This window comes from Strigops habroptila, unplaced genomic scaffold (assembly GCF_004027225.2).
Source record: "Strigops habroptila isolate Jane unplaced genomic scaffold, bStrHab1.2.pri NW_022045628.1_ctg1, whole genome shotgun sequence".
NCBI lineage: Eukaryota > Metazoa > Chordata > Aves > Psittaciformes > Psittacidae > Strigops > Strigops habroptila.
The window spans coordinates 19,026-43,522 of NW_022651105.1; the positions used below are offsets into that span (position 1 = coordinate 19,026).

The following is a 24,497-nucleotide window of genomic DNA, read 5'->3' on the forward strand; positions in this document are numbered from 1 at the left end:
TTTTTGGGTGGGATTTTAGGGAATTCTCCAACTTCGAACCATTTTTGGGTGGGATTTTAGGGAATTCTCCAACTTTGGACCTCTCAGATGGGGATTTTCCTCTTCTTCCAACCCCAGTCCCATTCCAGGCCTCTGGAATGGGGCAGAATTGCCCATTTCTGCCCATGTTAAACCTGGCTACACCAATAAACAGTTTTGGGGTCAAAAAGAGGGATTTTGGAGTCAAAGGGATGTGATTTGGGCCCCAATGGGACCCTCCCCCAACCACACACACCCCAACACCCCCCCCACAATCACCACGTTTCTTTGCCCATAAGAACCATTATTGTCACCAAAATGCCACCCAGTGCTCGGGGGGGGGGGGACACCCCGTTGGGGGGGTGATGGGACAGGAGGTTTTGGGGTGACAGCCCCAATGGGGGTGTTTCGGGGGGTCACTCGGTCCAGCGGTGGCCACAGTGGGGCGCGGTGCAGACGTAGTAGAGCCTCATGGCATCCTGGGGGGGGACAAGGGGGTTATAGGGGGGTAAGGGGGTGACAGTGGGGGGGGGACATGGGGACAGTTTGGGGGGGTCGGGGGGGGCACCTCACCTCGGCTCTGGCGCTGTGGGACTGGAAGAAGACGGCTTCTTTGTGGCCGCACCTATGGGAGAGGGGACAGTTTGGGGGGGACATGCAGGGGATGGGGGGGGCAGAAAGGGGATGGGGGGGCAGGAAGGGGGTGGGGGGGCAGGAAGGGGGTGGGGGGGCAGGAAGGGGGTGGGGGGGCAGAAAGAGGATGGGAGGACATATAGCAGATGGGGGGGCAGAGAGGGGATGGGGGGGCATAAGGGGATGGGGGGGCAGAAAGGGGATGGGGGGGCAGAAAGGGGATGGGGGGGCAGAAAGGGGATGGGGGGCATAAGGGGATGGGGGGCATAACGGGATGGGGGGGCATAAAAGGGGTGGGGGGGCATAAGGGGATGGGGGGCAGCAGGGGATGGGGGGGCATAAGGGGATGGGGGTCACACGAGTGCCATGGGGGGGTCCCCAACATCCCCCTTTGTGGGGGGGTGTCCCCATGTCCCCCGGGGGGGGCCGATGTCCCCTCACTTCTGGCAGGGGTGGTCCTCGGTGCGGGGCAACGTGGGGTCCTGCGACACGTCAGCGATGATCTGGGTGAGCTCGCTGCAAGGGGGGGTCAATCAACTCATTAATTAGCTCATTAATTAGCACCAGGCACCCCCTCATTACTACCCACTATTAATTACCCATATTAATTCCCCCCCATTTGAGTTACTGTTCATTATCTCCCTTCCCCCCCAATCCCACTTCTTCACTGCCCCAATTCCCCCTTTCCTAATTACCCTCATTAATTATTAATCTTATTAATCCCCCTGCAACTGCTCCCTGCTATTAATTAGCCCCATTAATTGCTCTCCACTCCTTTTCCTTTATTGTCTCCCCCTTCATTACGCCCCGTTCATTACACCCTTATTAACTACACTATTAATGAGCTCCCCCCACTCCTCAGCTCACCCCATTAATGAGCGCCTATTAATGAGCCCCCAATTAATGAGCTCGTTAACGAACTTACTCCACTTCGTGGGTGATCTTGTTGACGTAGATACAGCTGTTGTCGGCCTCCTGCTGATAGTCACAGTTGCGGCACTGGGGGCAAAGGGGGGGTCACAAAGGGGGGGTTACCCCGTTATCACACTGGGACTGGTCCCAGGACCCCCTCAGCACCCCCCCAAGGCTATAGGGAACCGGGGGGGGGGGGGCTCCATCCCATTGGGAGCGGGGGGGGGGGCACTCACGGCATAGAGCAGGATCCGGTTCTCCTTGTCCTCCTTGGGGTACAGCATGTTGTTGCTGGGGGGGAAAAGGGGGGGTATATGGGGGTATATAAAGATACAGAGAGCGTATATAGTGGCATATAGGAGTATATAGCCAGTATATAAGGTGTATATAGAGAGTACATAGAAGCATATGAGGCGGTAGATGAGCGTATATAGCATGTATACAAGGAACATACAGGGGGTATATGGGGGTACATGGGGGTATATCATGGGTATATGGCCTATATCAGAGGTATATGGGAAGAATGTGTGGTATACAAGGAGTCTATGGGAGCATACACCACGTATACATGAAGCATATTGGGGCATAGAACAGTATATGCCATGTACATATGGGGTATATAACGTGTATATAGGGGGTCTATGGGTGTCTATAGGGCTCTATGCAGGGTCTATAGGGGGTCTATAGGGGTCTATGGAGAGTCTATGGGGATCTACAGGGGTCTATGGAGGATCTATAGGGGTCTATAGGTGTCTATAGATGTCCATTGGTGTCCGTCTATACGAGTCTATGGGTGTCTATACGTGTCTATAGCTGCTTACGGGTGTCTATAAGTGTCTATAGGAGTCTGTAGGTGTCTGTAGGTGTCTATGAGCCCCTATAGGTGTCTATGGGTGTCTATGCAGAGCCTGTAAGTGTCTATGGGAGTCTATAGGCGTCTATAGGTGTCTATGAGGGTCTATAGGTATCTCTGGGGGTCTCTCACCACTCCTGACAGAAGCGGATCCCGACGAAGCCCGGCTCGTAGGCCCCGTCCGTCTCCATGGCGCTGCCGCGCATGCGCACGGCGGCCGCTACGGTGGCCGCGCAGGGACACACCGCGGCGGCGAGCGCGAACGGCGGCAATAGCGGTACAGGATAATCGGGCTCTATAGCGCCCCAGGTACCGCGCCCCTCGTACCGCGCCCGAGCTCTGTGTTACCGGTACCCCCGGTACCGCGCCCGGGCTCCGCGTTACCGGTACCCCCGGTACCGCGCCCGGACCCCGCCTTATCGGTACCCCCGGTACCGCGCCCCGGCTCCCGCTTTGCCCCGCCCCTCTCCTCCAGATCGCGCGTCTATTGGCTGCTCGCCGCCGGGTGGGCGGTGCCTCTCGCTCCCCATTGGCTACTCGTGGCGGCCGGGCAGCTCCCATTGGCTGCGGGGGGGGGGCGGGCCGAAGATTCCAGAAGCGGCGGCAGCGGCAGCGGGGCGGCCGCACCATGAAGGCCGCGGTGGTGCCCGGGGCCGAACCGGGCTCCGGTTCCGTGTTGTTGTCGGTGAGCAGCAGCCTCAACGCCCGCCGCGCCCCGAAGCGCTACAGCACCGGCCTCACGGTCGCCGAGCTCAAGGTACCGGCGCTTGGCGCGGCCCATAAGACCGGGACCCCCCCCCTCTGGTCGGCACCGCTGACCGCGGCCTCGTTGCAGTGCAAGCTGGAGCTGGTGGTGGGCAGCCCGGCCTCCTGCATGGAGCTGGAGCTCTACAGCGCCGAGGACGAGCTCCTGGGGCGCCTGGACTGCGATGAGGCGCTGCTGGGCTCCTACCCGGTGTGTGACGGCTGCAGAGTGCATGTGGGTACCCCAAAACCCCCCTTCTCACCCCCAAAATGGCCTTGAAACCCCCGAAATCCTCCTTCTCACCCCGAAAATGGCCTTGAAGCTCCCGAAATTCTCCTTCTCACCCCAAAAATGGCCTTGAAAACCCCAAAATCCCTCTTCTCACCCTGAAAATGGGCTGGAAACCCCCAAAATCCCCTTTATCACCCCAAAAATGATCTTGAAACCCCAAAAATGGCCTTAAAAAAACCCAAAATCCCCCTTCTCACCCTGAAAATGGCCTTGAAAACCCCCAAATCTCCCTTCTCACCCCAAAAACGACCTTGAAACCCCCAAAATCCCCCTTTCTCACCCCAAAAATGGCCTCGAAACCAAAAATCCCCTTTTCTCACCCCAAAAACGGTCTCAAAACCCCCAAATCCCCCTTCTCACCCCGAAAATGGCCTTGAAACCTCCAAATCCCCGTTCTTATGCCAAAAATGGCCTTGAAACCCCAAAACTGGCCTTGAAAAACCCCAAATCCCCCTTCTCACCTCAAAAATGGCGTCGAAACCCCCAAAATCCCGATTCTCACCCCAAAACTGGCATTGAAACACCCAAAATCCGTCTTCTCACCCCAAAAATGGCCTTGAAAACCCCAAAATCCTCTTTTCTCACCCCAAAACTGGCCTTGAAACCCCCCAAATCCCCTTTCTCACCCCCAAAAAGGCCTTGAAACCCCCAAAATCCCCTTTTCTCACTCCAAAAAATGGCCTTGAAACCCCAAAACTGGCCTTGAAAACCCAAAAATCCACCTTCTCACCTCAAAAATGGCCTCAAAACCCCCAAAATCCCTATTCTCACCCCAAAACTGGTGTTGAAACCCCCAAAATCCCCTTTCTCAGCCCAAAAATGGCCTCGAAACACCCAAAATCCCACTTCTCACCCCAAAAATGGCCTTGAAACCCCAAAACTGGCCTTGAAAACCCCCAAATCCCCTTTTCCCACCCCAAAAATGGCCTTGAAACCCCAAAACTGGCCTTGAGAACCCCAAAATCCCCTTTCTCAGCCCAAAAATGGCCTTGAAACCCCCCAAATCCCCCTTCTCACCCCAAAACTGGCCTTGAAACCGCCAAATCCCCCTTCTCACCCCAAAACTGGCCTTGAAACCCCCAAAATCCCCTTTCTCAGCCCAAAACTGGGCTCGAAACCACCAAAATCCTCTTTTCTCACCCCAAAACTGGCCTCGAAACCCCTAAAATCCCCCTTTCTCACCCCAAAACTGGCCTCGACACCCCCCAAATCCCTTTTCTCACCCCAAAACTGGCCTCGACACCCCCCAAATCCCCCTTTTTCACCCCAAAACGCGTCCCCCCCCCGCATCCCCGCAGGTGATCGACCGCAGCGGCGCCCGCATTGGGGAGTACGAGGACGTGTCCCAGGTGGAGAAGTACGAGATGCCCGAGAGCGACTACGACAAGAGACCAGGTGACAGCGGGGGGGGGGGTCCCCAATGCGCTGCCCCCCCCCCGGGGGGGGGTCCCCAATGCGCTGCCCCCCCTTTACCGCTCCCTTTGTCTCCGTGTCCCCCCCCCCCCCCAGAGTCCCTCCGCAGCTTCCTGCGGCAGCGCCAATGGGGCCGCTACGACGCGGAGGCCGCGCAGCGCCGGGCGCAGGAGCAGCGGCAGCGGCGGGACCAGGAGGCGGCGCTGGCGGCCGCGCTGCCGCTCGGCTCCCGCTGCCTGGTCCGGGTGCCGGGACAGCCCTGCCGGAGGGGCACCATCATGTACGTGGGTATGTGGCCCCCCATGGTCCCCAGCTGGCCCCAAACCCCACCCAAAGTGGCCCAAGATGGCACCAAAAGCCCCCCAAAATGCCCCAGTCTCCCCCAAACCCCCCCCAAGATGCCCCAATCCCCCCCAAACTCACCCAAGATGACCCAATCCTCCCCCCCAACCCCCCCAAGATGGCCTTGATGCCCCCAAGCTGTCTCCAAACCCTCCCAAGATGCCCAAATCCCCCCCAAGATGACCCCAAACCCCCCCAAGATGCCCCAATTCCCCCCAACCCCCCCCCAAGATGACCCCAATCCCCCCCAAGATGACCCCAATGCCCCCCAAAATGCCCCAGACCCCCCCAAGATGCCCCAATCCCTCCAAACTCCTCCAGGATGACCCCAACCTCCCCCCAAGATGACCCCAAACCCCCCCAAGATGCTCCAATCCCCCCCAAACTCCCCCAGGATGCCCCAATCCCCCCCAAGATGCCCCCAAACCCCCCCAAGATGCCCCCAGACCTCCCCAAGATGCCTGAAGATGACCCCAAACCCCCCCAAGATGCCTGAAGATGACCCCAAACCCCCCCAAGATGGCCCTGATCCCCCCAAGCTGTCCCCAAACCCCCCCAAGACTGTCCCCAACCCCCCCATCCACTGCCCCCCCCCATCCCCACAGGCCAAACCGACTTCAAGCCGGGCTACTGGGTGGGTGTGCGCTATGACGAGCCCCTGGGCAAGCACGACGGCAGGTACGGCCCCCCCCAGCATCCCCCAGCGCCCCTTCTATTGGGGTGTCTTTAGGGGGCCCCCCCTCAAGCCCCGTTTCCCCCCCCCAATGTCACAGCATGGGCAGCCGGCGGTACTTCGAGTGTCAGCCCAAGTACGGCGCCTTCGTCAAGCCCCAGAGCGTCACCCCCGGGGACTTCCCGGAGGAGGATTATGGCCTCGAGGATGAGCTGTGAGGGGGACCCGGGGGGAGCCCCTGAACCGCCCCCCCGGCACCCCCAAAACCACGTTTCCCGCCACCCCCCCCCGCTTTTGGCGGGGTTTTCCCCCGCTGGCCACGCCCCCTCTCCCTGGGAAGGGGCGTGGCCTGCTTTGGCGCGCCTCTGCGGGCGGGGGTGTGGCTTCCTGCTGGGCACGCCCCTCTCTGGCTGCCGAGGGGCGTGGCGTACGCTGCGACAGCCAATCAGCGGGCGCGCTGAGGAAGAGGAGGCGGGGCCAAGGAGAGGCGCGGGAAGGGTGAGTGGCGGCGGGGCGGTGCCGGGCCCGGTAACGGTCGGCGTTGGCTCTTCCCACAGCCCCCCCCTCCCTCCCCCCGGCAGGTACCGGGCCCATAAAGTGGCGTTTTAAGGTGAAAACCCGTCTCTTGGCCATTTTTGCGTAGCCAATAGGGACGCTTCTTCCGCTTCCGGAATGGGCGGGGCACCGCGTGTCGGCCAATCACAGCTCACAGCAGGTGGGGCTGCGGCGACTGACCAATAAGCGCGTTGAACGGCAGCAGCGGTGGCCAATGGGCGCTCGGCGTCATCTCCTACGGCCAGAGCGACACCGGCCGCGGTGCTGCCTATGGTGGGGATGAGGATGGGACCCCCTATAGCCCCATCACCCCCCATATCCCCTATATCCCCATCATCTCCATCACCCCCCATAGCCCCATCACCCCACATCACTCTCCATATCTGCTATATCCCCGTCATCTCTGTCACCCCACATTGCCCCACATAGCGCCATCATCCCCTATATCCCCATCATCTCCATAGCCCCATCACCCCACATCACTCCCCATATCCCCATCATCTCCATCACCCCCCATAGCTCCATCATCCCCTATATCCCCATCATCTCCATCACCCCACATCGCCCCCCATAGCCTCATCATCCCCTATATCCCCATCATCTCCATCACCCCACATCGCCCCCCATAGCCCCATCACCCCACATCACTCCCCATATCCCCATTGCCCCCCATAGCCCCATCATCCCCTATATCCCCATCATCTCCATCACCCCACATCACACCACATAGCCCCATCACCCCCCATATCCCCATCACCCTCTCAGTATCCCAGTCCCCTCCATCACTCCCCCATCACCCCCATAGTGCCACCAACCCCCCAAACCCCATTAAACACCCCCCCCCCAAATCCCATTTAGGGCCCATTTGGCCCCATTCCTCCTCCCCAGCCTCATTCCCAACGTCCTTTTGGGTCCATTCCTGTGTCTTTCAGGGTTCTTCATCCTGGGCGGCCTCTGTGTGTCCTATGGGGCCCCCTACATCAGCCGCTTGGAGGTGGAGCTCGTGCCGACGAGCTCCCTGACAAGTGATGGGGGGGGAAGAGCAACGTTGGGGGGGTTAAAACTGACTTGGGGGGGGTTAAACCTGCCCCACAGGGGGTTAAATGTGTCCCAGGAGGGTTAAACCTTCCCTAATGGGTCTTAAACCCCCCCCATCGGCATAAAACCCCCCCCAAAGGGGGCTTAAACCCCACTTACCTTCCCCCCCCAACACTGTTTTACCCCAACCCCCCCCAATTTTGGCTCCTTTGTATTTATTCCCCCCCCCCCCGGGGGGGGTATGTGGGGCAAAATTGGGGCTAAAAAGAGGGATTTTGGTCCCAGTTGGAATGGGGGGAATGGGCTGAGGAGCAATAAAGGAGGTGGGAGAGCCCCAGTTTGAGCCAGTTCCTTCACAGGGGGCCCCAATTCCTGCGGGAGAAGGGAAACGGGGCTGGAGCAGTCGGGATTCCCATTGACGCCCGTGATTCCCGCTTCCCAAAGCCCCTTCCCAACCAGCTCCCAGTTTCCCATGAGCCGATCCCAGTTTGCCCCCAGCTTCTGCCTCCCAATTCCAGCCCCATGATTCCCATTGACACCCCCTATTCCCACAGCCCCATTCCCAACCCACTCCCAGTTGGGCTCCATCTCCCCCCCCCCCCAATGAACTCCAACCACTCCCAATGGCTTCATTTGGGGGCTTTTTCTTCTCTTCCTCCTTATTCCCTTGGGAATGTCCATTGGGAATGGGCCCCTTTGGACCCCCCGGGCACGGACCCCCCCTTTGGGCCATGCACCACATGCCTCAGCTCTGGAAAACCCCCCCAAATGCTTCCAAACCTCCTGAAAAGAAGCAGGAAAAAGGCAACTTCTATCACCAAGAACTACAGGGGGGACGTGTTAGGCCCTAAGATATCGCGACAGAGCCGGGAGCGTCGCGACAGCTCCCGCCCAGGCCCTCAGCGGCTCCTTCGCCAGCACAAAACGCCCCCAAAAGGCCCCAAAAAGCCCCCAAATTGGGCTGATTTGGGGGTGAAATCACTTAAAAATGGCATTTTGGGGGAGTGGATTTAAAGGGGGGTTGAGGGGAAAAGGGGAAAAATGGGGATTTTGAGGGATTTGAGGGGGGAAGATCCCCCAAAGCCGGAGTTTGAGCCCAAATAATCAGGAGGAAGCAGCAGGAAAGGGCAAAATGGTTCAAAAGGGCCTTTTGGCCCCATTTTGGCCTCCAATTTGACCTGATTTTGCCCTTTTCCCCCCAAAAAACCACCCCAAAAAGCTCCTTTTTCGCAGCAAAAATCCCTCTTTGGGGTGAAAATTGCCTTTTTTGGCCCATTTTGGAAGGATTTGGCCTCTTTTGGGGCCAAATTCCACCCAAATCCAAGCGCCGGAGATGGAGGAGGTGGGATGGGGGGAGCCCTTTGCGCGGGGGGGGGGGGTTTGGGGTGATTTAGGGGGGTTTTGGGGTGATTTTGGGTGGTTTGGGGGTGATTTTGGGGTGTTTTGGGGGTGTTTTCAGCCCTGGGGTGGGTTTTGGGGTGTCTTAAAGTGCGAAGAGACCCAGGAGGGGTGGCGGGAGCCTTCCCCGTGCTCTCCCAGTGGTACCATGAAAATCCAGTTGCTGGGATGCTGGGAAGGATCCAGGAATCCAAGGTTCCCCCCCCCCTTAATCCCTATGGGATCCACAGGACACCCCCCCCCCCCCCCATCTCATGTGTCCTCTCCACATCCGAATCCCGCCTTTCCTGCCCCGTTGGGTCCAAATCCCAACCGGGCACCGGTTTTTCCCAAGGGAATCCCCCCCCAAATCCAGCCCCAACCGGGGTGGGGGCAGCAGGAGCAACCCCCCGCCTCTGTAAGTGCTTCATGCCAGAATCCCTGGAGCAGGGAATGGGGGTCCTGGGAAGTCCTGGGATCCAGTGGATGATTCCTGGGATGCATCAGCTGAGCCTTGGATTGTTCCGGATGAGTCTTGGGATGCGTTGGGCCGTGTCGGATGAGCCTTGGGCTGCACGGAACACGCTGGACGAGCCTCAGATCCCGCTGGATGAGCCTCAGATCCCGATGGATGAGCCTCAGATCCCGCTGGATGAGCCTCAGATCCCGATGGATGAGCCTCGGATCCCAATGGATGAGCCCTGGGCCACTTGGGATGAGCTTCCGACAGCGCCGGCCGTGTCCCATGGGATACGAAGGGGTTTGGTGGCACCGGGGCCAAGGGCAGCCAAAGTGTCTGATGCCCCTTGGCTCAATCCCACTGGATCCACTCCTTGCCCAGATGGAAAAGTAGGGAATAACCCCCTCCTGGCTCCCAAATCCGGCCGCTCCAATGGGCTCAAGTCTATGGAGAAGCAGGAAAGGACGAGCCCAAACCCGGTGCTTGTGTCCCCGCCTGCCCCGGGTGCTCCAGCCCAAACTTCCCATGGGATCGGTCGTTATTCCGGTTGGATGACGGTGGTTGGGGGGGTGCGTTTCCGTATCCCGAGCTCCGAGCTCACAGCGTGTGCTGCTCCGTATGGAGCTGGCTTGGGATGAGCGGCTGCACCGGAGACTGCGGCGACGGCGGCGGGGTCCGAGGAGGCGACGCTTGAGGCGCGGGGGGGAGGAAGGGAGGAGCTCCGGCGGGAAGAGCCGACGGAGAGGCGGGAATGGCGCCGGGAGCCTCCGGGATGGGCCGGTTGGAGAAGAAGAAGGGGCACTGCTGGATGAAGAGTTCGATGATTGTCTGGTAGGTCCTGGTGGCCGTCAGCGCGTCCATGGTGCTGAAGTCCGGGCGCATCAGCGTGGGCCAGAAGCAGATGGAGAGGTTCTCGCTGGTCATCAGGTTCACCCGGTGGTTGTGGCTCACCCTGGGGGGGGGGACAAGAGGGGACAACGGGATGACATCCCATCAGGATGACATCCCACCGGGATGCTGCAGCCCCTTTCGGTGGCCTTAGAGCGGGACAGCGGGATGCTCCTGGTGACGTCCCACTTGGATCCATCTGGTGGCCTCAAGGCGAAGCTGAGAACATTGGGGGTGCCCCACAGAAGGCTCCCTCGGAGCCTACAGGAGACCTTGGGCAAGGGATGGGATGAGGAGGAACAGCTTCCAGCTGGAAGAGGTGGATGGGATCTGAGGAGGATCTTCAGCACGACATTGGGACATTGTGATGGGTTGGTGGGACATTGGGATGGGTTGGCTGCTCCCCCAGCACCCTGCCCTATGGAAGGGGTCCCCGTTGGAGCTGAATGATCTCCAGGTCTTTTCCAACCCATTCCATGAGCCAAGCGGGATCCCCATCACCTCGACACTCCCCCTTCCCCAATCCTGCTTTTTGGGGTATCCCAAAGTTCTTCCTGCAGCCCGGACACCCCGATACCTACTTGTTCAAGTGGCCGATGACGTATTTGAAGACCTCATAGTTTTCCTTAGGGAATTTCCTCAGCACTTCCTTCAGCGCGTGGAGCTTCTGCTCCCGGTCATTGATCTCTGCCAGGAGGGAATGTGAAGTCAGGAAGGGCAGCATCTTCCCATGGGATTCCTCCTCTTAGAGAGGGATTTGGGAGCCACCAGCTTGAGGAGAACATCAGTTTTTCCCAAGTGGAAAAGCAGCACCATCCCCATTGCTTCCAGGAGGAATGAAGGGGCTTTTATGGTCTGGAATTAAGGAGCTGGGAATGATCAGGATATGGGCCATGGAATGGGAATGGGGTTGGGAATAGGGTGGACTCACTGTGGGCTTCCACCAGCTCAACCTGCATGGAATAGGGGACCAAAGGCTCGGGCAGCTCCGAGAAGAAGCTCTTCATGGCTCCAGCCACGGTGTTGACGGTGAAATCCTTCTCAGCCAGGTCCAGCCCGTGGTCTGCAAAGGGAAGAGGCTCCGGGTTATATCCCAGAGGCTGGAATTGCCATTCCCCAAGAGCCAAGAGGGGCGGGAAGGTGGAAAACTGAGGCTGGAGGTGGTGTGGAATGGGGCTGAGCCCTGATGCCCACAAGGAAGGGAATGAGGGGGGGAAGGAGGGGAAGGAATATGGGTAAGAGGCATGGAAAAGGCCTGGGAATGGGTAAAATCCATGGAAAAGCAAGGGAAATGGAGAAAAGCCATGGAAAAATACAGGAAATGGCTAAAACCCCCCAGGGGTTTTAGGATGGGAAGGAGGAATCCCAGGACACAAAGGGCTTGGGATAGGAAGGAGGAATCCCAGGACACAAAGGGGTTGGGATGGGAAGGAGAATCCCAGGACACAAAGGGGTTGGGATGAGGAATCCCAGGACACAAAGGGGTTGGGATGGGAAGGAGAATCCCAGGACACAAAGGGGTTGGGATGAGGAATCCCAGGACACAAAGGGGTTGGGATGGGAAGAAGGAATCCCAGGACCCAAAGGGGTTGGGATGGGAAGGAGGAATCCCAGGACCCAAAGGGGTTGGGATGGGAAGGAGGAATCCCAGGACACAAAGGGGTTGGGAAGGAGGAATCCCAGGACACAAAGGGCTTGGGAGAGGAAGGAGGAATCCCAGGACACAAAGGGGTTGGGATGAGGAATCCCAGGACCCAAAGGGGTTGGGACAGGGAATTCCAGGAGCTTACCCTGGTCAAACTGCCTCTGGAGACTCTCCATCTCCGACTTGTTCCCACTCACCCGGTAGATCCCTTCGGTGCTGAGCCCTGGGGAGGGAGCAGAGGGTCAGGACAATGGGGGACACACACAGAGAGGTGGGATTTGGGGACAAAACCACCTTAAATCCCTTTGTTACAGGCTCCATATTCCATAGATCCCATGTGCTCCTCAAACCGGGAAGTGTTGATACCTCAAACCCAACCTTAAAGCTCCTCCAGCTCCAACCAAGGGACCTTAAAGCTCCCCCAGCTCCAACAAATGGACCTTAAAGCTCCTCCAGCTCCAACCAAGGGACCTTAAAGCTCCTCCAGCTCCAACCAAGGGACCTTAAAGCTCCTCCAGCTCCAACAAATGGACCTTAAAGCTCCTCCAGCTCCCACCAATGGACCTTAAAGCTCCTCCAGCTCCAACCAAGGGACCTTAAAGCTCCCCCAGCTCCAACAAATGGACCTTAAAGCTCCTCCAGCTCCCACCAATGGACCTTAAAGCTCCTCCAGCTCCAACCAATGGACCTTAAAGCTCCTCCAGCTCCCACCAATGGACCTTAAAGCTCCTCCTTCCTGGGGCAGAAGCTCCACGAGCATCTTCTCTTACCTGTGGCTTCGATGTACTCGATGCACCTCTCGATGAAGATGGGGATGGGTTTCTCTGCTGTCACCACGCTGGTCAAGGGCACCCCAAAGTAGGTGCTCTCCCACGTGGTCTTCGTGATGGATGGCCGAGGTTTGGGCTTGGGTTTCTATGGGACAAAGGGAAGTGAAAGCCAATATCCCAAAGGGCCCCTTTATCCCATGAGCCTGGTCCCTCCGAGACCCATGGAGGACAATGGGCCAGTTTATCCAGCCATTTACTGCTTATCCCAATGGTTTGTTCCTTATCCCAATGGTTTGTGGCTTATCCCAATGGTTTATGGCTTATCCCAATGGTTTGTGGCTTATCCCAATGGTTTGTTGCTTATCCCAATGGTTTATGGCTTATCCCAATGGTTTGTGGCTTATCCCAATGGTTTATGGCTTATCCCAATGGTTTGTTGCTTATCCCAGTGGTTTGTGGCTTATCCCAGTGGTTTGTGGCTTATCCCAATGGTTTATGGCTTATCCCAATGGTTTGTTGCTTATCCCAATGGTTTGTGGCTTATCCCAACGGTTTGTGGCTTATCCCAATGGTTTGTTGCTCATCCCAATGGTTTGTGGCTTATCCCAATGGTTTATGGCTTATCCCAGTGGTTTATTGCTTATCCCAGTGGTTTATTGCTTATCCCAATGGTTTGTGGCTTATCCCAATGGTTTATGGCTTATCCCAATGGTTTATGGCTTATCCCAATGGTTTGTGGCTTATCCCAACGGTTTATGGCTTATCCCAACGGTTTATGGCTTATCCCAATGGTTTGTGGCTTATCCCAATGGTTTGTTGCTTATCCCAATGGTTTGTGGCTTATGCCAATGGTTTGTGGCTTATGCCAATGGTTTGTTGCTTATCCCAATGGTTTATGGCTTATCCCAATGGTTTGTGGCTTATCCCAATGGTTTGTTGCTTATCCCAATGGTTTGTGGTTTATCCCAACGGTTTATGGCTTATCCCAATGGTTTGTGGCTTATCCCAATGGTTTGTTGCTCATCCCAATGGTTTGTGGCTTATCCCAATGGTTTATGGCTTATCCCAGTGGTTTATTGCTTATCCCAGTGGTTTATTGCTTATCCCAATGGTTTATGGCTTATCCCAATGGTTTATGGCTTATCCCAATGGTTTGTGGCTTATCCCAATGGTTTATGGCTTATCCCAATGGTTTGTGGCTTATCCCAATGGTTTATGGCTTATCCCAATGGTTTGTGGCTTATCCCAATGGTTTGTGGCTTATCCCAATGGTTTATGGCTTATCCCAATGGTTTGTGGCTTATCCCAATGGTTTGTGGCTTATCCCAACGGTTTGCGGCTTATCCCAATGGTTTGTTGCTCATCCCAATGGTTTGTGGCTTATCCCAATGGTTTATGGCTTATCCCAGTGGTTTATTGCTTATCCCAGTGGTTTATTGCTTATCCCAATGGTTTATGGCTTATCCCAATGGTTTATGGCTTATCCCAATGGTTTATGGCTTATCCCAATGGTTTGTTGCTTATCCCAATGGTTTGTGGCTTATCCCAATGGTTTGTGGCTTATCCCAATGGTTTGTTGCTTATCCCAATGGTTTATGGCTTATCCCAATGGTTTGTGGCTTATCCCAATGGTTTGTTGCTTATCCCAATGGTTTGTGGCTTATCCCAGTGGTTTATGGCTTATCCCAGTGGTTGCTCTTGGAAGGACCCAAACCCTTCTGTGACCCATGGCTGGGGCTTGGAGCACCCTGCTTTAGTAGAACACGTCCCTTCCTCCGGCTCTTTGAAGGTCTCTCCCAACCCTCGCCCTTGCCCTGCTTGAGCTCTGTGAAGTTCTCATGGTCCCACCTCTCCAGGTCCCTCGGGATCCCGTCCCTCCCACCCCACAGCTCGGTGTCATCACACACTTGCTGAGGCTGCTCCATCCCATTGTCCATGTTGAACCCACCAGTGATCCCTGAGGAGCATCGCTCCTCCCTAGACAAGAACCTTGCGAGATGCCACCTAAGAACAGCAAGAGCTTACAACTTAGATGTGTCCTCAACCTACCAGCATCTGCTCTGGTTGGACACATCCAGCTTCACCCTTTTCTTTAAGTGACTTGAAGGTAACAGTGGCTTTACTATGACTTTACTACATTCATCCATGTTAAGGAGCAGATGGAGACCATGTCCCAGAGCACCCACAGGATAGATTGTCCTTCAAAAGTCATCGCTTCTGAGCATGGAACCAACTTCCTCAGAAGTATATCGTGAAGATGAAGTGGTCAGAGCTGAACTTTCATGTTGGAGGTGATTGAATCAGTGAATACATGAAGAACACACCATGTTCTTCACGGTGTTCTTCACACCATGAACACGACAGAAGGAGCTTCCACCCTCACACAGGTCACTACACAGACTCATAGGATCAACCAGGTTGGAAAGCCCTTGAAGATCATCGAGTCCAACCCTTGCCCAAGCACTGCCAAGTCCACCACTAAACCATGTTCCATGGGGTTGTCCAAGCAACAACCTCATCCCATTGGCACCAAGCCCATGGATCCAGCCCGTCCACATCCCTCAACCTCCCCAGCCCAACCTCGACCCTTCCAATCCCACAGCAACCTACCTTCGTCGTCCTCCTCAAGCTCCGCAAGATGTTCCTCCTCCTTGGATCTTCTCCGTCGGCCGTTTCATAGGGAATAACAGCATTATCCCCTTTATAGCCTTGGGAAGTCTGGTCCTCCTCCTTCTTCCTGATGGGTCCAAGCTCGTCATCGCTCCCAACGCTGAAGCTGGTCCTGTAGCTTGCAAACCTGCCCAGCCTGGAGCAGCGGGTCCTGTACAACACTGGTTTGCCCACCACGGACACCTTGCGACCCCTCTCCAAGGAGCTGGTGTCCATCTCGCTGTCGGAGCCGTTGCCGCTGCCGTTGGACTGGGTCTTGTTGATGTTCCTGATGGTGATGATCTTCCCTTGGGTGCTGTCATGAGGCACCGAGTAGATGTTCTCCTCTTCATTGCGAGGTTTCACCACGGCGTCCATGGGCTCCGCGTAGTCAGAAGGATCAAAGCAATCGGTGGGCAACCAGCTAGTAGAAGACATGGATTTCCTCTGCCCATCCCGGTGGCCTTGCTCCAAGTAGGACAGGTCCCCCTTGGTAATGTCAAAATGCACGGGGGGCTTTGGTTTCACTGGAGGAGGTACTTTGTTGTTGAGCTTGCTCTCAAAAGTGCTCATGACCGATATGAAAGACAAGCCATCGTTCCCCTCCAGCTCCATGGAGAGCTTCGAGTGGTCTTTGGCCAAGGTGGGCATGGACATGTCCTCTCTGAAGGGGCTGTAAGTAGGAGGCTCCACGTCCTCCTCCGAGTCCTGCAGGTTGGAGTTGCAGACAGGGGAACCTGCTCGGGGCGAGTTGAAGACCTCCTCCGTTGTGCTGCAGGCTTCGGCCACGTTGTCGTACATGTGGGTGGCTTCAATGATGGTCTTCTTCTCCACCACGTCTTTAAAGAAGGAGTGGAAGATCTCCAGCTTGTGCTGGGGTTGGCTGCAAGGAATGGTGGTGAACTTGCCATCGATCTCCTGGGCGATCTCCTCCCCTTCGGTGAGCTGCTCCCTGCTCAAGTCGTTGTCCAGGATGTCTATGGAGCCGTCGGTGAGCGCCACGACCTGGATGGGGATGATGTCCTGCACCTCGCAGAGGAAGGCACGGAGCATGGCCAAGGACGCCTTGCGCTTGGCCGAGTAGAAGACAATGTAGCCATGGACCAGGCGGCTCTTCCTTATGCTGAAGGAGGAATGGTAGGAGAGGAGGGAGAGCTCCACACGCCTCTTGTGAGGCCCGATGGACAACTCGAGGAGGACGGAGCTGCTGCTTCCACACTGCGAAGGGCGGTAGGTCTGGGACTGCAGGATGGGTAAGAGGATGTCATCTGTGTTGAAGGGATCTCCACACATCAAGCACATGACGATCCGAAGGTCAACATCTACCAGGTCTTTGATGCTGGAGGTGGAGCTGACGAGGTTCAAGTTGCGTTTGGAGTCCAACAAGCCCTTCAGAACTTGGCTGATCTGCTTCTCGTTGATGTTCCGCCCGTAGCCGATGCCAGCAGAGGCAGGGTCCAGGAAGACACACTGGAGCTTGCTGGCGATCTGCTGGCCTTGCTGGATCAAGCTCTGCAGCGTCTCCCCACTGGTGTCCCCCCTCTTGTTCACCAGGATGAGGGTGAGGGGAAGGTGAACCAAGTGATTGTCCCTCCTACCCATGGTCGACTCGCGGCTCTTCTCGATGCTTTCCACCACGTAGGACAAGGACTCCTTGGAGTTGTAAAGGCAAAGACAACCGTGGGGCTGGAAGGTCGGGGTCTGGAAGGAGTTGACGGGGAGCCTGACGTTGCCCTCAATGGGCCTCAAGGACAACTCGTACATCTTGCCCTCGATCACGTACTTGTCATCGTTGGTGCAGAGCGCCCGGATCTCGTTGGCCAACTCTCGGGCCAAGCCGTCCTTGCCCAGGATGACCAGGTTGATCCTGTCGATGGTGGACTCCGAGAGCAGGTTCTTCTGGTTGCGCTCCGAAGGCCTGATGAAGCGGGAGCTGATGAGCTGCTCGATCTTGGAGTCCACACAAACAGGGCAGCTGGGACAGGTCTCCTTGGTTGGGTGGTACACGAAGTGGATGTGCTTCAGGATGAGGGCGTCGCGCTCGGCCTGCAGCTTCTGCAGGGCTTTGAACCTCTGCTCCTCACCCAGCACGTCCTGAATGACGCCCATCTTCTCCTTGCTGGGTTTAGCATCGAGCTCCAGTTCGTAGAAGAGCTCCGAGTACTCCAGGAGCAGCTCCTGGAACTCCTCCTTGGCCTTCTCGATGATCTGCTTTTGGTGCTTGCTGTAGATGTCCATGTAAATGGACTCCTCCAGCCACAGGTAGAAGTCCTCATTCATGATGAAGCTACGAGCTTCCTCCCAGGGCTTCCCGGGGGTGATGAAGGGGGAAGTCTCCAGGTTCTCCTTGAAAGCTCTTCTCATTTCTGCCCTTTTCCTCTCGTTCCTCAGCTTTTCCAAGTGAGCTTCATAGAGCTGCTTGGCAGGTTGGGTCTCCATCAGGTCGAAGGGGATCCGCTCATTCTCCATGTTGTCGATGTGGCTCGTGGCATCCCACGGCGTCTCCTCCAACACAACGAACCACTTGAGGAAATCCACCTTCGTCTCCAAGAGCTTCTCCACTTTCACACAGCTCAGATGATCCAGTTCGTCCAGGTCTGGGATGAGGGCCTCGAAGGCTTGAGGAAGCACGGCGAGATACATCTTCCGCCGCCGCTCGATGTGCTCCTGCTTGAGGCGATGCACGTGCTGCAGGAAGAGCTTCTTGGCCTTCTGGGTCCCTTCCAGGTACACGTAATCCTGGTATTCCGGGGAGGATTGCATCTTGAAGCTCACGTTGGTCCATGTCTCATTGTGGTTCTTCACGATCCGACTGACCAACCACTCGTACTTGTCCTTAGCAGCAGCGATCTGTTGGCTTTGCTGTTTCAAAGCTTCAAAGTAAGGGATGATCTTGGTCTTCCCTCTGCTCTTATCGATGAGCTGCACCAAGGTGCTGAAAGCCAAGTCAATGTTCACATTGGATCTAGCCGAGGTCTCCACCACTTGGAGGCTCTTCTTGCTTAAGGCAAAAGTATGGGCATCCCTAATGTACCGCTCCACCCCTTCGTCGCACTTGGTGAGCACCACCACGATGGGCTTCTTCGTCTTTGCCAACTGGTTGTAGAGATTGGAGATGAATTTGAGCTGCTCGTCAAAGTTCCTGTTCATCCCTCTGCTAACATCCACGCAGAGGAGAAAGCCATCCACCAGCAGCTTCCCATCCGGCATCTGCTTCTGCTCAAAGTCCTGCTCCAAGCCAAGTTGATCAGTGCAAAAGTACATGAGCTTCTCCGCTGAGGCCAGCTTGGTGGCAGCAGCTCGCTTGATGTAGGGCTGCAGGGCCGTGCTGCGGTGGGGCTGGAAGGTCTGGTCATCGATGAACTCTGTCTGCTCCACCACGTGCATCTTACACTCCCCACAGTCCTCCAGGGACCTCCCAACTTCCCCCCAGTAGAGGAAATGGTCATTGTTGACCACCCGTCCTCCAAAGTCACTGGTGCTGAGGACTGAAGTGTGATCCAGATGGAATTCGTCAGCGCTGGGCCGCACGAAGCGGTTGCAAAGACAGGACTTCCCAATGCCACACTGTCCCTTCTCCTTCTCCGTGCCGGATAATCCCACCACGCTAATGTTGTAGGTGGGAATGCGAACATCTTGCTTTCTGGCCATCATCATCGTCCACACATCCTGTCCCAGTCGCCTGCTTCCGAGAGGATTCGCTGCTGCGGCCGGAGGAGCGCGTGGGGAGGACACTTCTCAAGCCAGGCAGGGCACGGCGGCGACGGGATTCCACCTCCTCATCCCGCGGCGACCAGCGGCTTCACTTTGGGGTGGGCCTCGTGGTTGAGCAGCCGAGGTTCTCCCCTAGAAGAAAGAGGAAGCACCATCACTTGGAGGCGCCCGAACCACCCCGGTTCTGCCCTTCCACCTCCAGCCAACCCCCAGCCCCGAGGAGATCCCGGCTGCTCCGACCACGGCGTCCGACCGCGACGTCCCACCACAAGCTGCTCATGTTGGGGAGGTGGAAGAAGGGCCTGGTCTGCACCTCCTGCCCCTGGGAGCAGCACAACGGGTCAGCAGCAGAGGGGAGAGCCAAAGGGATCCATAGGGAAGTGGGGTGGCTTCGCCGGCATTCCCAACTGGAAGGAAAGGGGGTCAAAGGAACCGTCCCAACTTCCCTTTGCCTGCTAAGGAAGTCTGAGCGTGGTGGGACATTGGAATGGGTTCAGTGGAGAGGGCTTAGATGAAGCAGGTCAGAGCCTGGAAGCGGGAAGCCGCAGGATGGCCACATTCCCACCCGGATGAACACCTTCCCACCATGTCCCACCAGCAGGAAGTCCCCCAAATGGGTCATTTTTGGTCCAAAGCACTCAAATGCCACGGCACAACAAAGCATCTCCCCAGCCATTCCCAATGGATCTCAGACCCCATTCCCAACGGATCTCAGACCCCATTCCCAATGTTCTGCACAAGCTAAAAGCCCCCTGAGATGTGGAGCTGCTGATTCCCAAGCCCAAAACCATGAGAGCAGAAGGCAACAACATTCCAAGTGTCCAACAAGAGGATCCTGCACCCCTTCCCACGTTAATCCTTGGAGCAAAGGAGGGAATTCCGATGGAATTCCCAATAAATCTGGTGAAATTCAGGGGGTTTGGCCACTTTTCCCCTTCTGTTGGTGCACACGGATGCCAAAAGGATTGCACCACAGAATTCCAGGAGCAAAAGGGAATTCCAGGGAAAGCAGCTCCAGCAAAACCCAACTGACCGGGATACCAAACCAACAGGGATCATGGTCCAAACGCCGTCTTGGTGCAGCCTATGGAATTCCTGAGGATCATCCCTATGGATCAGCTTCATTCCTTTCAAATGAGCCTTAAAGAGCCGGGAAGTTTTCCAGCCTTTTCCCACTCTGGATTTCCGCACGTGCTGGCACCGGGATAAGGGGATCCCGCTCCAGCTTCATTCCCACTTGGCTCAGGCGAAGGAATCAAAGTCCAATGGGATATGGGAAGGGAAGAGCCGTGTCCAATCGGCTTCACTTTCGGTTTCTCCCTAAATCCCTGAGTCAGGAGTTACTCATTTACGCCACGAAAACCAGGAAGGGACCCGCAATTCCCAGCTCGGAGGGAGGGAATTTCGCTTCCAAAGAGGAGCCAAAGCCCAAAAGGGCTTTTCCACCAGGAAACTGGGAACGGGCAGAGCCACCAGTGATGCTGGATCCCAAAACTGGTGCTGGTGATCCCACAATCCCAGTTTGGGGCTGGTTATCCCGGGATCCCACAATCCTGAGCTCAATGGGCTCCTCTTCCTCTTCAACCCACTGCCAGGGGCTAAAGCACCCGCAGAAGCGGCATTCCCACTTGGAATTCCATCATAGAGAGGGTTTGGAGCAGCTCTACTATGGAGAAGGTCCAGGGAGACCCTGGAGCAGCTTCCAGAGCCTAAAGGAGCTACAAGAGGGGCTTTGGACATGGGATGGAGGGATGGGATGAGGAGAAGCAGCTCCCAACTGGAAGAGGGAAGAGCTGGATGGGATCTTGGGAAGTTCTTCCCTGTGCTTTGGGTTGGAAGGACCTTCAACCACCAGGCAGCACAACCCACACCATGGAATCATGGAACGCTTTGGGTTGGGAAGGAGCTGGAGATCATCCACTTCCAATGGGGACACCTTCCATAGGGTTGCTCCAACCTGGCCTTGATGGTGATGGAGCAGCCAAACCTTCTCCATCCAACCCATCCCAGTGTCCCACCACCCTCATGGGCCAACAGCTCTTCCCTATGGCCAAGCCACCCCTCCCCTGGCTCAGTTGGAAGCTCTTGCCCCTTGTCCTGTCCCTGCAGAGCCTGGCCAAAGCCTCTCTCCAGGTTTCCAGCATGGAAAGGCTGCAGGAAGGTCTCCAGCTCTTCTCCAGGCTGGACAAGCCCAGATCCCTCAAGCCTGGTCCATAGCAGAGGGGCTCCAGCCCTTGGAGCAGCTCCGTGGCCTCCTCTGGACCTGCTCCAGCAGGGTCCTGTTGGCCAACGTCTCCTCTTCCAGCCATGGACCATGGGCAATGTCTATGGGCAGGTCTCCATTGAGATATTGACCATGGGCAACGTCTATGGGCAGGTCTCCACTGAGATATTGACCATGCGCAATGTCTATGGGCAGGTCTCCATTGAGACGTTGTCCATGAGCAATGTCTATGGGCAGGTCTCCATTGAGATGTTGACCATGGGCAATGTCTATGGGCAGGTCTCCATTGAGACGTTGACCATGGGCAATGTCTATGGGCAGGTCTCCATTGAGATGTTGACCATGGGCAATGTCTACCTACAGGTATCTCCATTATGGACCAACCAAAGCCCTTCCCAGTGTGTTACCACCACCAAGCAGCATCCACCATCCAACCCGAGCAGATCAAAACCCAGCCAAGACCATCTCCACAGCAGGGATGGACCCATCCAACCCCACGGAGAAGGCACCAGAGAGTTCAAGGAACCTTCAAGCTCCTTTAGAGGAGGAAGAACCCGGGAGCAACGTCCCCGTGAGTCACCGCGGATGAGGCCAAAGTCCTTGAGATCCCTCAGGAACAGAGCAAGGAGCAGCCTGAGGCCCCAGCGGGTCAACCCGGAGCTGCTGCCCATCAACCAAGGCTTGAAGATGCCTTTAGCACGGCCCCGACCACCCCCTTTCATGACAACCCCCCCAAAATCCCTTTTCCCACCCAATTCCCACTAGCGATCCCAAGGAATAGGACTTCTTTGAGGAACAACAAGAGGAATTCCCAGCTCCAACCCCTATTCCAAGCCAATTCACCCCAATGTGAGGGGTCCCCATTGCCCTTGTGTTGCCCCGGAGCTCACTGGTGGGGTGGGAAGATGGGGCCATAGGGATGGATCTTGGATCTTCCCAAAGGGTTTTACAATCCCATTGGATATTCCCCATCCAGCAGCACCACCAAATCCCACCGTGGTTTGGGATAAGGGGGGAATGATCCCGGTCAAGCCCTATGGAACAACATGGATCTCCTGGAGATGTTCAGGAGAGGATGAGCTTCCCAAAAGGACATTCCCAAAGCTACCATTTCCCAATCCCTTGGGATGGGGAATGCCATGAGGATGGAGGGAAAACCCATCTGGAGACACCGGGAAGGACTTGAGGGTAGTTGGGGAAGGAGGGGAAAATCCAAAGGGATTAAAGAAGTAGGAAGGAAAAGCTGCAGCGTGGACATTTGGGATGTGCTGCTCCCTAAATCCCATTCCCTGAGTTGGGATAAGTCAATATGTGACCATCCAAGCAAGGAAAATTCCCAACATGGGCCACTTGCTGCCACTTGGAATCACAGCAACCGGTTGGGGAGGTGGGAAAGGGGGAAATTCCAGCATTTGGGAATGGAGCTGGGAATGGATGGGCTAAAAAGCAGGAAAAAAGGATTTGACTCTAGATTCCCAACCCCAGGATGGAGCGTGTGGCCCTTATTGAGCTTCCCCACCTTGGGAATGGGGATGGAATGCAGCGGGAATGCCGGAGCCTTTGGCACCACCTTGAGGGGGGATTTTATAGTCAAATCCACGAGTTTATCCAATCCCCCCCCCCCAAAAAGCGGGATGGGAGCAGGGATCATGGAATGGCAGCTATTCAAGTGACATCACCAGCGCGTCCGGCCTTTAGCTCCCTGGATTCAAGCACCAATTCCCGGTGGCTCGGAGGGATTCAGCAGCTCCTGATGGGATCAGAACCAGACCAGAGCCCAATTAACACCAGTAGCAAGGCATTAACCCCCCCATTCCCATTAAACCCCAACATTCCCATTAACACCCCTCCATTCCCATTAAACCTCAACATTCCCATTAAACCCCAACATTCCCATTAACACCCCCCCATTCCCATTAAACCCCAACATTCCCATTAACACCCTCCCATTCCAATTAAACCCCAACATTCCCATTAACACCCCCCATTCCCATTAAACCCACCCCATTCCCATTAACACCCCCCCATTCCCATTAAACCTCAACATTCCCATTAAACCCCAACATTCCCATTAGCACCCCCCCATTCCCATTAAACCCCAACATTCCCATTAAACCCCAACATTCCCATTAAACCTCAACATTCCCATTAAACCCCAACATTCCCATTAACACCCCCCATTCCCATTAAACCCCAACATTCCCATTAAACCCACCCCATTCCCATTAAACCCCCCCATTCCCATTAAACCCTTATGTGAAGCTTCCCATCCCAACCAACACCATTCCCGTTATCCCAGTACTTTATCCCTGGATCAAAAGTGGGGTTTAATAGTGGGGGGGGGGGCTCTGGTTGAACCCCATCTTTGGGGGGGGCGGTTTTGGGGTGCTGCCATATGGGATGGAAAGGGAATGATTGGGAATGGGATGGGACAAGAGGGAAAGGGATGGAATTGGGGGGGGGGGCGCGTCTCCCTTACCCCCCCCCACGTGGTACAACCCCCCCCATAAGGGGGGTCCTTAAAGCCCCTTCCCAATGCTGGGGCGACTCCATTTGCCCCCCAAAGAGGGGGGGGGGGATCCTCCCTCCACCCCATTGCTGGGGGGGGGGGCATTGAGCCTTTAAGGAGGGGGTGTCACCCATCCTGCCCCATAACTTGGGGGGCCTTGAGGCCTCCCTTAGCCCCAACGCGCCCCCCCCCCCTTCATGGGGGGGCTCCCCCCTCCTTATTGCTCGCAGGCGGCCCCCCCCCGCCGTGCTCTCCCGGTGTCCCCTCCCGGCTCCCCCCGCGGGGGGCTGTGGGCCGGCCCGGCGGGACGGCGGCTGGCGGGGGTGGGGCGGTCCCATTGTTCCCAGCCGGGGGGGGGTCGCGGTGTATGTTGTGTGCGGGGGGGGGGTGCGGGATGGACGCGCGGGGCCGCTCTTACCGTGGCGGGTCGGGCCGGGGGCTGCGGGCGGCGGCAGCGCCATGTCCCCCCTCGGGGCGGCGGCGGGGGGCGGCGGCGGGGCGGGCTCGGCCTTGTAATGGCGGCGGCGGCGGCGCCTTCCTCCCCCCTCCCTCCTCCTCCTCCTCCTCCTCCTGCTTTCCCCCCTCCCTTCCCCTCCGCCTCCTCCCGTGCGCAAGGGGGCGCTCGCCGCGCACTGCGCATGCGCACCGCGACCCGGCTCGGGATGATGGGGTGAGGCCTCAAACCCCGTTAACCTTCCGGTTGCCACCGGGATTACCCCACCCCTCCCGCGGCTTAACGGCGGCGACCCCCCGCTCCTGTGCGAACGGAGCCCGGTTGTGAGGCCTGC

General features: G+C 56.8%; 3 protein-coding genes across 5 annotated transcripts; 1 reads left to right on the forward strand and 2 right to left on the reverse strand.

Moving 5' to 3' along the window:
* Window positions 1-301: 301 nt before the first annotated feature.
* On the reverse strand, window positions 302-2,962 carry POLR2I (RNA polymerase II subunit I). Of its 3 annotated transcripts, none has more exons than XM_030474997.1 (6): window positions 2,549-2,962; window positions 1,800-1,854; window positions 1,577-1,650; window positions 1,093-1,167; window positions 592-643; window positions 302-497 (listed from the first exon to the last, which is right to left on the reverse strand). In XM_030474997.1, the coding sequence occupies exons 1-6, from the start codon at window positions 2,620-2,622 to the stop codon at window positions 435-437; spliced, it is 393 nt and encodes a 130-aa protein (XP_030330857.1). In that variant the 5' UTR covers window positions 2,623-2,962; the 3' UTR covers window positions 302-434. The 3 variants fall into 3 exon arrangements, with proteins under 3 accessions (XP_030330857.1, XP_030330859.1, XP_030330860.1); XM_030474999.1 differs by having other exon boundaries at window positions 1,519-1,650; window positions 2,549-2,902; XM_030475000.2 differs by lacking the exon at window positions 1,093-1,167 and having other exon boundaries at window positions 2,549-2,848.
* TBCB (tubulin folding cofactor B) lies at window positions 2,653-6,497 on the forward strand. The gene is made up of 6 exons (XM_030474994.1): window positions 2,653-3,173; window positions 3,252-3,395; window positions 4,751-4,847; window positions 4,962-5,153; window positions 5,813-5,885; window positions 5,981-6,497. The coding sequence occupies exons 1-6, from the start codon at window positions 3,045-3,047 to the stop codon at window positions 6,096-6,098; spliced, it is 753 nt and encodes a 250-aa protein (XP_030330854.1). The 5' UTR covers window positions 2,653-3,044; the 3' UTR covers window positions 6,099-6,497.
* A 1,604-nt stretch (window positions 6,498-8,101) lies between these two features.
* ARHGAP35 (Rho GTPase activating protein 35) lies at window positions 8,102-24,248 on the reverse strand. Its single transcript, XM_030474985.1, has 8 exons — window positions 24,128-24,248; window positions 22,880-22,950; window positions 15,224-19,108; window positions 12,614-12,758; window positions 11,989-12,066; window positions 11,130-11,261; window positions 10,780-10,885; window positions 8,102-10,262 (listed from the first exon to the last, which is right to left on the reverse strand). The coding sequence occupies exons 3-8, from the start codon at window positions 18,917-18,919 to the stop codon at window positions 9,908-9,910; spliced, it is 4,512 nt and encodes a 1,503-aa protein (XP_030330845.1). The 5' UTR covers window positions 18,920-19,108; window positions 22,880-22,950; window positions 24,128-24,248; the 3' UTR covers window positions 8,102-9,907.
* Window positions 24,249-24,497: the final 249 nt, after the last annotated feature.